Source organism: Chanodichthys erythropterus, chromosome 14 (genome assembly GCF_024489055.1).
Source record: "Chanodichthys erythropterus isolate Z2021 chromosome 14, ASM2448905v1, whole genome shotgun sequence".
In the NCBI taxonomy this organism is placed as follows: Eukaryota; Metazoa; Chordata; class Actinopteri; order Cypriniformes; family Xenocyprididae; genus Chanodichthys; species Chanodichthys erythropterus.
The window spans coordinates 2,357,397-2,369,883 of NC_090234.1; the positions used below are offsets into that span (position 1 = coordinate 2,357,397).

General features: G+C 42.3%; 1 protein-coding gene across 1 annotated transcript; it reads left to right on the forward strand.

Annotated features, from left to right (window-relative positions):
• Positions 1-213: 213 nt before the first annotated feature.
• Positions 214-2,736, forward strand: LOC137036138 (macrophage mannose receptor 1-like). The gene is made up of 4 exons (XM_067410141.1): positions 214-250; positions 343-696; positions 1,855-2,208; positions 2,372-2,736. The coding sequence occupies exons 1-4, from the start codon at positions 214-216 to the stop codon at positions 2,734-2,736; spliced, it is 1,110 nt and encodes a 369-aa protein (XP_067266242.1).
• Positions 2,737-12,487: the final 9,751 nt, after the last annotated feature.

Sequence of the window (12,487 nt, forward strand, 5' to 3'; positions counted from 1 at the left end):
TTTAAAGCAAACAGAAACATCAGACTCAGGACAGAAACACACGACCTCTAAAGTAAGAACAGCTTCATTCTTTAACCTCAATTAGACTTTGAGATGTTAATATGGTCTTAATGATTGTGAATCCAGTTATGCTGCTAAATTAATAGATTTTTTATACTTTTATGTTTAACTTTTATTGCACCTATGCTCTATTCTCAGATTTCTTCTTCAGAAATGGACCAAACTCTATATTTCATTCTTCTTCTCATTGGTGAGTGTGTTTGTTGTTTTATTGATGGTTTATAGTTTCATCAGGTTTGACTCTGTTATGAAAAGCATTAAATCAAAGCCTCTCTTTCACAGCTCTCTGCTCCGTATCTGAATGTGTTCAGCGTCAGTATCACTTTATAAACGTGACGAAGACCTGGACTGAAGCTCAGAGATACTGCAGAGAGAAATACACAGATCTGGCCACCGTTGACAACATGAACGACATGAACGAGCTGAAGAAGACTGTGAATGTTGGAGGTGTCTGGATTGGGCTGCAGAGGACGAGTGTTAATAAATGGCAGTGGTCTTCAGGTGATCCTGTGGTCTATCTGAACTGGGCTCCTGGACAACCTGAAGGCACAGATGAGTGTGCCTATATGACAAACGGAAAATGGAATGATTATCCATGCAGTACAAGCCTGACTTTCATCTGCAATTCATCTAACAGTGAGTTCAGCTCCCTACAATGACAACAAACATGAATTTGTAAAAAGAGACACATATACTGTACAAAATTTTAATCCAATACTAAATGTTGCATTTTTTATTCTGGTCATAAATATAGGCAAGGCTGTGGATATTTGTCCATTTTCAACATTTTCACATGTTGATCTTTTGTTGTTGATAAATGAATCTGACATTAGAGAGCATAGAGAATTATTTTCCAGCAAACTATATTGTAAATTATAAATTCATAATGATCAAACCATTGTTGTGACCAACATAAATTGTAATGAATTAATGAAATGCATACATTTTCAAGATAAAGATATACAGCAACTTGCCCCATCAAGATATTTATGGACAACATTCTTGTCCTGAGAATCCCAGGTGAAAAAAAGTATAACACTATGGGTTCAAATGATACTATAAGTGGTATCTAAATATATTTTTTAAATACAGAGATAGTGTATTAAAAGCACATTTAAGTTCAAATTTCATGGTGTCTCAAAATAGCACAGTTGAGTACACTTAGATGCTCTTAAGATGATCTTAATATACTAAAAATAAGTAAAAAAAACTAGTGCACGAAAATAGAACACTTTAAGTACATTATAGAAATTTACTTTTTTCACCTGGGATAAAAGAACAAAAATCTCAACACAAACCCGTAAGAACATCATTCATAGATGAACTTTGTGTGAACTCACATAGACACACTCTCCATTACAATGTAAAAAAAAAAACATTCAGACTAGAAACAAGACAAACACTATATTATCATTAATATTGCAACAATATTCAATTGAATATATTAAATCCAAAAGATTTGAATTAATTAATTTTTTTCTGATATATTTTTGAGAACCAGTTAATGAACATATTAATATGCAGTGTAGCATCTTCATCTGTTTGATGTTTCTCTCATTCAGATCTTTGTGTCTGAATCCAGTTTTCTAGAAAAATGTGTTTGGAAACAATGTGGAAATAAAAAGTTATATCATGATCACGAAAATTCACAAAAGTTACTAAATGCTGTATGAGCAAAATCAGTCGACATGTGGTTCTGATGCTTCCATCGCTGCTCCTGTTTACAACCAAACCGTAAAGCTGTGTGAGAATAATGAACAAACTGATTGATGAATCTGTTTGTTGTTCTTAAAGCGAACACAGGACTCGTCTTTGTCAATCAGTGGAAGAGCTGGAGAGACGCTCAGAGTTACTGCAGACAGAATCACATTGATCTGGTCAGTGTGAGGAACCAGAATGAGAGTCAACAGATTACGCAGTTCATTAGTGATAATCGCATATCTGGATCATGGCTCTGGATCGGTCTGTTCAGAGACTCATGGCAGTGGTCAGATCAGAGTGACTCCTCATTCAGATACTGGCTGTCTGTTCAACCTGATAATTGGAGAGGTGCTGAAAGCTGTGGAGTGATCGAACAGAATCCGAATGTTTTGAAACAATGGAATGACATCTCTTGCAACTACCAATATCCTTTTGTGTGTCATGAAGGTGAGCAGATCCTCACAAACACACATGATCCATCCATCACCTCCAGATATCTTAAAGTTCACACTACATGTCTGACCTGACAAATTCCTCCACAGTGTTTGTTCTGCATGTTGTTTTTGATCAGTCTCTCTCTAGTTTTTCTTGTGGTTTGTTTTGTGTCCAGATAAACTGATTGTGATCAAAGAGAATCTGACGTGGCCTGAAGCTCTGAGATACTGCAGACAGAATCATATGGATCTGGTCTCGGTTCATTCAGAAGAGATTCAGCGTCGTGTGATGAATGTGGTTAAACAGGCGTCTACTGAGGCGGTGTGGTTGGGTTTACACAACTTCTGCAGCCTGAACGTGTGGATCTGGGTGAGAGGAGACACTGTGTGCTATCAGAACTGGGCTCCAGGGAACGGAACGACACCGGAAGACTGTCGCCTTGAGAAGAGAAAAGGAGCAGTTCAGTCTGGAGGAGATCAGCGCTGGATCAGCCTTCCTGAAACTCGCAAACTCAACTTCATCTGCAGAAATGATGAGTGAATGTTTGTGTGTTTACTTACATTCACTGTTTTCATTCTTCATTTTTTTCTCTTATTTACTTGTATTTGTTTCAGTAAGTTCTGAGTGAATCTGCTAACTGATAAATTTTAATCATCATGGCATAATGTGATCTTTTTAAAATGTTTTAACATTAATGTTTAATATTCTTTAGATGTTAAGTGTGTTTTGTAAATCTCTCTGTATATAATCTCTCTGTGGTTACGTCTCTATGTTTTCACTAATCTTATCTATATCAATAACTGGTTGAATGTGAATCTGTGAGCAGCAGCTCTTCAGAATAATATTGTTTGTGTCTCAGAATGAAATCTGGTTTATTCTTAGAAAAGCTGAAGTGAAGTTTGGGTGTAAAATATCTTGTGTTTGATCAAAACCATCAGATAAACATGTGAAACAGAACATGAGCTCAAATAAACACATCTACAGTCAGTATTCTCGCCTCTGATTATTTCCTGATTTTCAATGTCACAATGACCGCTCAAATGACAGATATGCAAAACTTGAATTTGACTTGATCACACACGGTTTTCTTTTCAATGATTCCAGACTTGATTTCTTCTGCTTTTCTCTTGAGCTCTGAAAGGATTCACACTTTTAAAGAAGTAGGAACCCTTAATATGTGGATGAAGTATTAACACAAACAGAAAGGCTCAATTCATAGAAACTTTTCTTCATTTTTGATTAAAAAACAATTCAGTAAGGCCAAAAGCATTAATGATTCACGAATCCACAGTTCAACAAAACATAAATAAATAAAAAATACAAATGTATAAGAAAAATATCTCAGAAATTCAGATACAATTCAGGGGCTCATTTAGCATGACAAAACCTTTCAACAAATGAAAAAATTAAAAATTAAAAATTAAAAAAAATATATATAAATATTAAAAATATCAAAAATTAGATTCAGTTCATTCAAACTCTTTTGGTGTGCAAATCACAAATTTCAGTATTAATTGGATATGCAGTTCACATGAACAAGAACAAACCTGAATCAAACCAGCCTGAATCAAACCAGTTCCCTTTGCAGTTCATAAAGAGTTCTTTCAGCCCTTCAGACAACATTTACAGTCCCATAGACACTCAACTGACAAACCCATCATGAGAATAAAAAAATATACTGTACATGTATTATTATTATTATTATTATATGATATTAGTATATTTTATATTTTATTATATTATAGTAGTGTAGTTATTTAATTAGTCTGTTATTCTTTAATTAGCTTTAGTATTCTTAATTTACTCCATTTAATTTCTAATCGGTTTGGTTAGCTATATACCTTTTCTTTTTTTCCCATATAAAATGGTAACCAATTCAATAACCTTTGTTTTTTCTTTTCAGAAAAACGTATGTGCACTCAATTAGCTTGTAGCTCGTAGCACATGGCCCGCATGTTTAGCAAAAAGTCACGTGAGCTACGTTATATTCATCACGCTCATAAAGTTAGGAAAACAGATATAAACACTTTTAAACAGTAAATAAACAGCTGATTTAGGTAATAAATTCACGTATGAACTAATTTCTCTACATATTTCAGAAAAAAAACATACATTACAGTATCATTTAAGAACACTTGACTCATTTTCCTGTTAACAATGTTTCAAACTATGCATTTCAATAATTAATCTAGCATTTCTCACTTACTTTATGGACTTTGAACCGCGAATAACATGCATCACTGCTCAAACTGGCTTACCCTGTGAGGTGCGAGAGGTTGTCAAGCGTAATGCTTTCTCAACGCTCCCATCTCACGAGGTGGCCTTTTCGGTGACACTGTCGAGGACTGAGCCCAGCAGTTCTCCTCAGTTAGTAGCAGACCGGGGAGCTTCCCATGACAAACCATTGAGTTCCTCTTGGGTCGCCCCTCAGTCTGCTCATGGCCATAGGGTGTCGGCCCCTGCAAAAAAAACTCTGGAGGGATGCGGGGAGATGACACCTCCTGTCTCTGCTGCTGTTTAAGTGGTTGGTGAGAAAATCACCCCTGAGACGGGCGACCCAGAGATGGGTGGGGCTGCTTTTTCCACCCCCCGGAGGAGGGCCGGGTGGTAAATCCTTTTATTGGGTTTGTTTCTGTTCTGACAAATTTTCAAAAAAAAAAAAAAGCCCCCTTCAGACCATCTCCAGGTCTGAAGAGGGCTTGGAGAGCAGTGGGAGGAGAAAAACCTCACCACTCTCATCCCCTTCTTCCTACGCCAGAGGGCAGCAGCGTGCCATTTGAGATGGCAGCCAAGGCCTCTCCTGCGCCCCTGCCCGACCATGGATTCAGATAGTGTTGCATAGCACACTCAGACCCTGCTACGGGCCTCCTCGCTAAGAGAGCCTCCCGAGCCACATCCCTGTTCCACCTCGCTGCCCCACTGTGGGTACGCCTGCGGTCCCTTTAATCCCACTTGTACGGTCTCTGCGAGCCTGGTTAGCGCTCCTCAGTCCGTCTCGCTGGCTCATTCAAACCATCAGGCTCGGCTATGCGATTCAGTTCGCCCGGCGTCCCCCCAAGTTCAGGGGTGTCCACTTCACTACAGTGAAAGCATATCAGTACAGAGTCCTACCCTTCGGGTTGGCCCTGTCTCCCCGCGTCTTCACGAAAGTCGTGGAGGGAGCCCTTGTTACCATGAGAGAACAGGGCATTCACATTCTCAACTATCTCGACGACTGGCTCATTCTAGCACAGTCTCGGGATCAGTTGTGCGAACACAGGGATTTGGTGCTCAGACACCTCAGCCAGTTTGGTCTTCAGGTCAACTGGGAAAAGAGCAAACTCTTTTCTCAGTATGGAGTTGGATTCGGTCGAACAGATAGCATGCCTCACAGAGGAACATGCTCAGTCGGTGTTGAACTGCCTGAATACGTTCAACGGCAGGACAGCGGTCCTACTGAAATTCTTTCAGAGGCTCCTGGGGCATATGGCGGCCGCAGCGGCAGTAACCCCGCTCGGTCTGCTTCATATGAGACCACTTCAACACTGGTTCCACGGCCGAGTCCCGAGACGGGCGTGGCAACATGGTACGTTCCGGGTGGCAATCACTCAGGAGTGTCGCCAAGCCTTCAGCCCATGGTCGGACCCCTTGTTTCTTCGGGCAGGAGTGCCCCTAGAACAGGTGACCCGGCATGCTGTGGTTTTCACGGATTCTGTCTCTGAAGACTTCGCTGCTGGTTGCATTGGCCTCCATTAAGAGGGTAGGGGACCTGCATTATTTTTCAGTCAACGAATCATGCCTAGAGTTTGGGCCGGGTGACAGCCATGTGGTACTGAGACCCCGGCCTGGCTATGTGCCCAAGGTTCCTACCGCTCCCTTCAGGGATCAGGTAGTGAGCCTGCAAGCGCTGCCCTCGGAGGAGGCAGACCCAGCCCTGGCTTTGCTCTGTCCAGTTCGTGCACTGTACATAGACAGAACTCAAAGCTTCAGGACCTCAGACCAGCTCTTTGTCTGTTTCGGAGGCCAGCAGAAGGGAAAGGCTGTCTCCAAGCACAGGATGGCCCACTGGATAGTGGATGCCATTGCCCTGGCTTCCTAAGCTCAGGGTGTGCCCTGCCCGCTCAGGTTGCATGCTCACTCCACGAGAGGTGTAGCATCCTCCTGGGCGTTGGCTCGTGGTGCCTCCCTAACAGACATTTGTAGAGCTGCGGGCTGGGTGACACCTAACACGTTTGCTAGATACTATAGCCTTCGTGTCGAACCGGTTTCCTCCCGTGTTCTCACCTCAGTTCAGAGCCACGGAGAGAGGCCCCGGCTTAGTGTCGGCTTGCTGCACTACATGCGCTACACACGCTCTTTTGCTCCAGAGAGTCCCTACGGGAAGACCCTGTTGAGTCCTCCGGTTACCCTTCGGCAGCCAACGTGGCAGAGCGTCTGGCGCCAGGCCTATACTCTGTTGCATCCTTGAGAACCGGATTTAGGCTGGGTTCCATATGTATGACCCTACGGGGATCCCATATGGTTGGTTCCATGGTTGCTCCTAAACGAAGCCCGTGTCTTTCCCTCTGGGAGAACCCATCTCTCATCGAGTGTGAGTCACCCTAGTTCTTCCATATGTAGTACAACCTACAAGGTTGGTCCATATGTACTTCTCCACATAACTCCTTCGGTGAAGGATGTGGCTTTGCATCGTTCCTTTTCCAACGAAAGGTTACACTTTCCCAGCGTTATCCAATAGTCTCACTGAATGGGTTTGGGAACAGCAGTGATCGACCCTCTCTCTGTTAAGCCCTGTCCCACCGTCCTCAGGCAAGGGGGTTCAGGTGGCTTACAGCAGAGTGCTGGAAGAGGGCAGCTCCTGTGGTGCTTTGGTAGGGATTCCTATTTGTCGGTCTGTCCGGCGTACGTCGAATGTGACCGACTGAATGGGAACGTTTCGGTTACATAGGTAACCCTCGTTCCCTGAAGGAGGGAACAGAGACATACGTCCCGTCGCCACAGTCGTTGTCCTGCTGGTGCTGCCGCCTGCTCGGTTCGGCTCCTCAGCGAAAAGTTGAAGATGCAATGCACCTGCTGCTCGTTATATACTCGCTCTGCGAGGCGAGCAGCTGATGCTTATGATTGCATGCCAATGTGCATTGGCTCATTTTAGTTACACTCAAAGTAGATTGGCCTCTCTAGCGAGATTCCTATTCGTCGGTCTGTCCGACATACGTCTCCATTCCCTCCTTCAGGGAAAGAGGGTTACCTATGTAACTGAGACATTTTTTCTTAAGACTGTGGAGATTGACCTCATAAAAACACTGAGCAGTGTTCACTGTGGATTTTGCTGTGTATGCTGTGCATTTCAGCATCTAAGTTTTGTACCTGTAAATGTTTTTATTTTATTTTTTTAAATACAAACATGAAAAAAGATCTGCAATAGTTTTTATTTTAAATAATTATTAAGTATGAGAATTTTATATCTGTGTCTAAGGGGAGCACAAGTGGCTCAGTAGAAAACACTGTCTCCTCACAACAAGAAGATCCCTGGTGAGTCACAGCTGTACCAGAAAGTCTTTCCTTCAGATCTGGTTTCACTCACAATCCAAGATGTGTGAATTACAGATGCTAAGTTATATAAACCTGTGTCCCGGCCACAGCAGCCGATGGAATCCCTTGTTCTCCAAACACTGGTGCTACGAAAACATGGATCTCTGAACAATTGGCTCCCCCCTGGTTGCCGGAGCTGCTAGCTGCTAGCGGCTTCATACCTTCCTGCACCGCCACTCACCCTCCTGTCAAGGTTTCAGGATGCCTGATGCGCCTACCGGGAGGGGGGAGTACTGTCAGGATCACCAGTCACTACATTTCCCAAAATCCTCCCTAAAAACACCAGCACACACTTCCCACTCACACACCTGTCTGCCATTATCATCATCAACTCTCCATAAAAGCCAGCACCACACACACAGGCCTGATCTGGTCTTGTTCTTACTAACTTAGACTATATATATTGTTGCTCGCTTCTCACCTGGATCTACTTACCTGTATTCTCTCTCTGTGCCCCATTCATCTGTTCCTGCTTTCCTGGATTCCCATCTCCTCTATTATTGTCTGCTCAACTCCTACAAAAATAAGAGACATTATCATCATCAGCAATCATTAAGGTGTGTGTGGTGCCCTTACTGATTATTCCAGTTTGCATAGATTTGTCGACATGACTAATTTTTCTGTATTATGTGGACCAGACATGTAATTTAGTTATTTTTTTCCGTTACACCTGAAAGGTGTAGCACACTATTACTAAGCCATAAATAATCTGTAGTAAGCTCCAACTCACTAACTCTTGTCATTTTATGGAATAAAGCTCCACTTTTGCTGCCAAAACAGCCTTGACCCATCGAGACATGGACTCCTCTAGACCCCTGAAGGTGTGCTGTGGTATCTGGACCAAGATGTTAGCAGCAGATCCTTTAAGTCCTGTAAGTTGTGAGGTGGAGCCTCCATGGATCGGACTTGTTTGTTCAGCACATCCCACAGATGCTCGATTGGATTGAGATCTGAGGAATTTGGAGGCCAAGTCAACTCTTAAAACTCGTTGTTGTGCTCCTCAAACCATTCCTGAACCATTTTTGCTTTTTGTCAGGAGCATTATCCTGCTGAAAGAGGCCACAGCCACCAGGGAATACCGTTTCCATGAAAGGGTGTACATGGTCTGAACAATGCTTAGGTAGGTGGTACGTGTCAAAGTAACATCCACATGGATGGCAGGACCCAAGGTTTCCCAGCAGAACATTGCCCAAAGCATCACACTGCTTCCGTTGGCTTGCCATCTTCCCATAGAGCATCCTGGTGCCGTGTGTTCCCAAGTAAGAGACGCACACACACCCGGTCATCCATGTGATGTAAAAGAAAAAGTGATTCATCAGACCGGGCCACCTTCTTCCATTGCTCCGTGGTCCAGTTCTGATGCTCACATGTCCACTGTTGGCTCTTTCGGTGGTAGACAGGGGTCAGCATGGGCACCCTGACTGGTCTGCAGCTCCATACGCAACAAACTGATGCACTGTGAGTATTCTGACACCTTTTTATCAGAACCAGCATAAACTTCTGGAGCAATTTGAGCAACAGGAGCTCGTCTGTTGGATCGGACCACATGGGTCAGCCTTGCTCCTTTGCATCAATGATCTTGGCCACCCATGACCCTGTCGCCGGTTCACCACTGTTCCTTCCTTGGACCACTTTTGATGGATACTGACCACCATCAACAGGTGCCGTGATGAAGAGATAATCAGTGTGATTCACTTCACCTGTCAGTGCTCATAATGTTATTCCTAATCAGTGAACATTGTCTGATGAATAACATAAATGACATTCAAATCTGAGAAAGCCCATAGTAATTTGCGTCCCTGGATCATCGGTCATTTAATGATTTTATTGTAAACAGTCGTCATGTTCTTCTGCTCTCATTTAACCTCAGATTCCTATGGAAGCCCGTTTCCGCCACAAAAAAAAAAAGCCACAAAAAAAAAAGATTAATTGCGACTTTTTATCTCAGAATTCTGACTTTTTAACTCACAATTGCGAGTTTATATCTCACAATTGCGAGTTATAAAGTCAGAATTCTGAGATATAAAGTCGCAATTGCGTGAAATAAAGTCAGAATTCTGAGATATAAACTCGCAATTGCATGATATAAAGTCAGAATTGTGAGATATAAAGTCGCAATTGCGTGATATAAAGTCAGAGTTCTGAGATATAAAGTCGCAATTGCGTGATATAAAGTCAGAATTCTGAGATATAAAATCGCAATTGCGTGATACTGGATTTTGGACTTTCATGAGCTTTAAGCTCTAATCATCAAAATTTAAATAAAAAAACTTTTGAAATGTTTTACTTTACATGTAGGGAATCTAGAATATATGAAAGTTTCATTTTTGAAAATAATTTACAATAAAAAATCATGATATTCTAATTTATTTGACCAGCACCTGTATATATATCAAAATTTTGTTAATTAGATATTTGACAATGGGGGATAGCACAGATATGTGCAATTGTTTTTAGATATTTTAGCTGAATAGACTTAAGAGATTTTGATTTATGAGTCTCGGCTTAGATATAAGTTAAAGACCATACTTTAAAGTAAATAACCCCAAGAGTTAAATAGAGAAACAAATAAATGTTGCCAAAATAAACAACAACTATGCTGTGCACTTAATGAGGGAGAGAGAAGACGGCACATGGCTGGATAGACCATCAGCTCCACCCCTGAAAGAGAAAACTGATACTGTATTTCAGAGGGGCTGGACTTGAAGAAACGACAATGCAACAAGCTGCCCTGAGAAGAGAGACAGAGACACAACTGCATCCTCCAGACCTCCAGTGCTCTCATCAGATCCTCATCAAAGACTGACAAAGTTAACTGGATGAAGAGAAACCGAAAGACTCTTTCAGAAGTTCCAGTGCTACAGAACAGCATCCTACAGAAATCTCAGAACTGCCAGATGAATCTGAGAAAAATAACACATTCAACTGACTGATGATCAAGCAAGACTTCTATCCCTTCCCTTGTGTGCAGGTACTGCATATTTAATGAGCACTACAGAGACCGCCTAAAATTTTGATTTGTCACATTAATTTGTAGCTTGGTTATTTACTGGTCTCATAGCAGTTCTTCATGTTTTGATAAACTAACAACACTCTGCTTTCTTTTGATAGGCCCCAGTCCAACCTTAAATTAAGCTAAATGTGGGAACTGATTCATAAATCAGTTAAAACTATGGACTGGACTTAGTCTAGTTAAGAGATATTTCATAAAATCTAGGGTAAAATGTTAAAAAAAAATGTTAGACTCTGCTCGTAATTTGCTTCCTATAAAGCACGTTACAGTGTTCTTTTTAAAAAAAAAAGGTAGTGGATTACAATTGGGGCACAAAGTGTCCTAGAACAAACTGTAAATGGTGAAGCCATAATATTGGTCACCTCATCTTGGTTTATTTATATTTTTAGGGATAAATTGAACTAATAGCTAATTCCTAATTTATGAAAAAACAAATGCTGTCATTGACAGGGATTACGATTACATGATCTTTATCCATGGATCCAAGAATATGTGGAGATCTCCAAACTTTTATCAGAGCAGCTCATGAGCAACACCAAATTAATAATGAAGATTAAATTAAATTAGACAAAACTGACAAACACAGACAAACTGGGTAGAAGATACTTTGAAGCTACTGTTTCGCAAAGGTTTAACACTGGAGTTGCAAGCTGAGCTCGCTTGTCGAGACGAAGGCAGTTCGCTAAATAAGTTCATTGAACTGGCCATTCATGTAGACAATCTGTTGCGAACTCGACGTCCTGTTCATACCTTCACTTCAACCAGTTCGGCTCCAGAACCCATGCAGCTCGGGTACACCCCTCTGCTTCCCGAAGAAAGAGAGAGAAGGAGGCATCTTCATTTGTGTCTCTACTGCGGTCAGGCTGGCCACGTCAAGCTCAACTGCCCAGTTCGACCTCAAACCTCCAGTGCCAAAGCGGTGAGTTCCTTCCAACTTTACAATTGCTTCAAAATTCCCATTCAATTTACCATTAATGATCAACGTCATTCCACTCATGCTCTTCTGGATTCCGGTGCGGCTGGAAACTTCATGTCAGACTCCTTTATAAAAGACTATAATATTCCACTAACCGAATGTAATTCCATGTTAACAGTGGAGACGCTAGATGGGAAGCCCATCAGCGGAGGCAGAGTGTCCCATATCACCGCGGAGCTCACGCTGCAGATAGGAATTCTACACTTTGAGAAAATTCGATTCTACGTCATCCGCTCTCCCAACCATTCAGTAATCCTGGGGTTACCTTGGCTACGAACACACAACCCTCACATTTCCTGGAAAGAGGGTCAGATTGTACAGTGGGACGCGCAGTGCCACAAGAACTGTCTAAAACCCGTCACTCCTCTGCCTGTTCACATCACCACACTCCAAGAAACCAGTTCCGAGAAACCTGACATCCCTGTTAAATACAGCGATCTGGCAGTGGCCTTTAGCAAGACCAAGTCCACAGAGCTACCTCCTCACCGTCCAGGCGATTGTGCCATCGACCTGCTCCCGGGCACCACTCCACCCAAAGGTTGCATTTTCCCGCTGTCTCAACCTGAATCAGCGGCTATGAAGAAGTACATCGAGGAGGAACTCGCCAAGGGATTCATTCGTCCTTCTACCTCACCAGCCGCCTCAGGGTTCTTCTTCGTCAAGAAAAAGGACGGCGGCTTAAGGCCCTGCATAGATTATCGAGGTTTGAACGATATAACAGTGAAATTCCG

Excerpts from the sequence above, each read along its gene's own strand:
- LOC137036138 (XM_067410141.1), top strand. The coding sequence starts at position 214 with ATGGACCAAACTCTATATTTCATTCTTCTTCTCATTG. Across the intron at positions 251-342 it reads TTTCATTCTTCTTCTCATTG|CTCTCTGCTCCGTATCTGAA; the intron begins GTGAGTGTGTTT and ends TCTCTTTCACAG. Across the intron at positions 697-1,854 it reads CATCTGCAATTCATCTAACA|CGAACACAGGACTCGTCTTT; the intron begins GTGAGTTCAGCT and ends TTGTTCTTAAAG.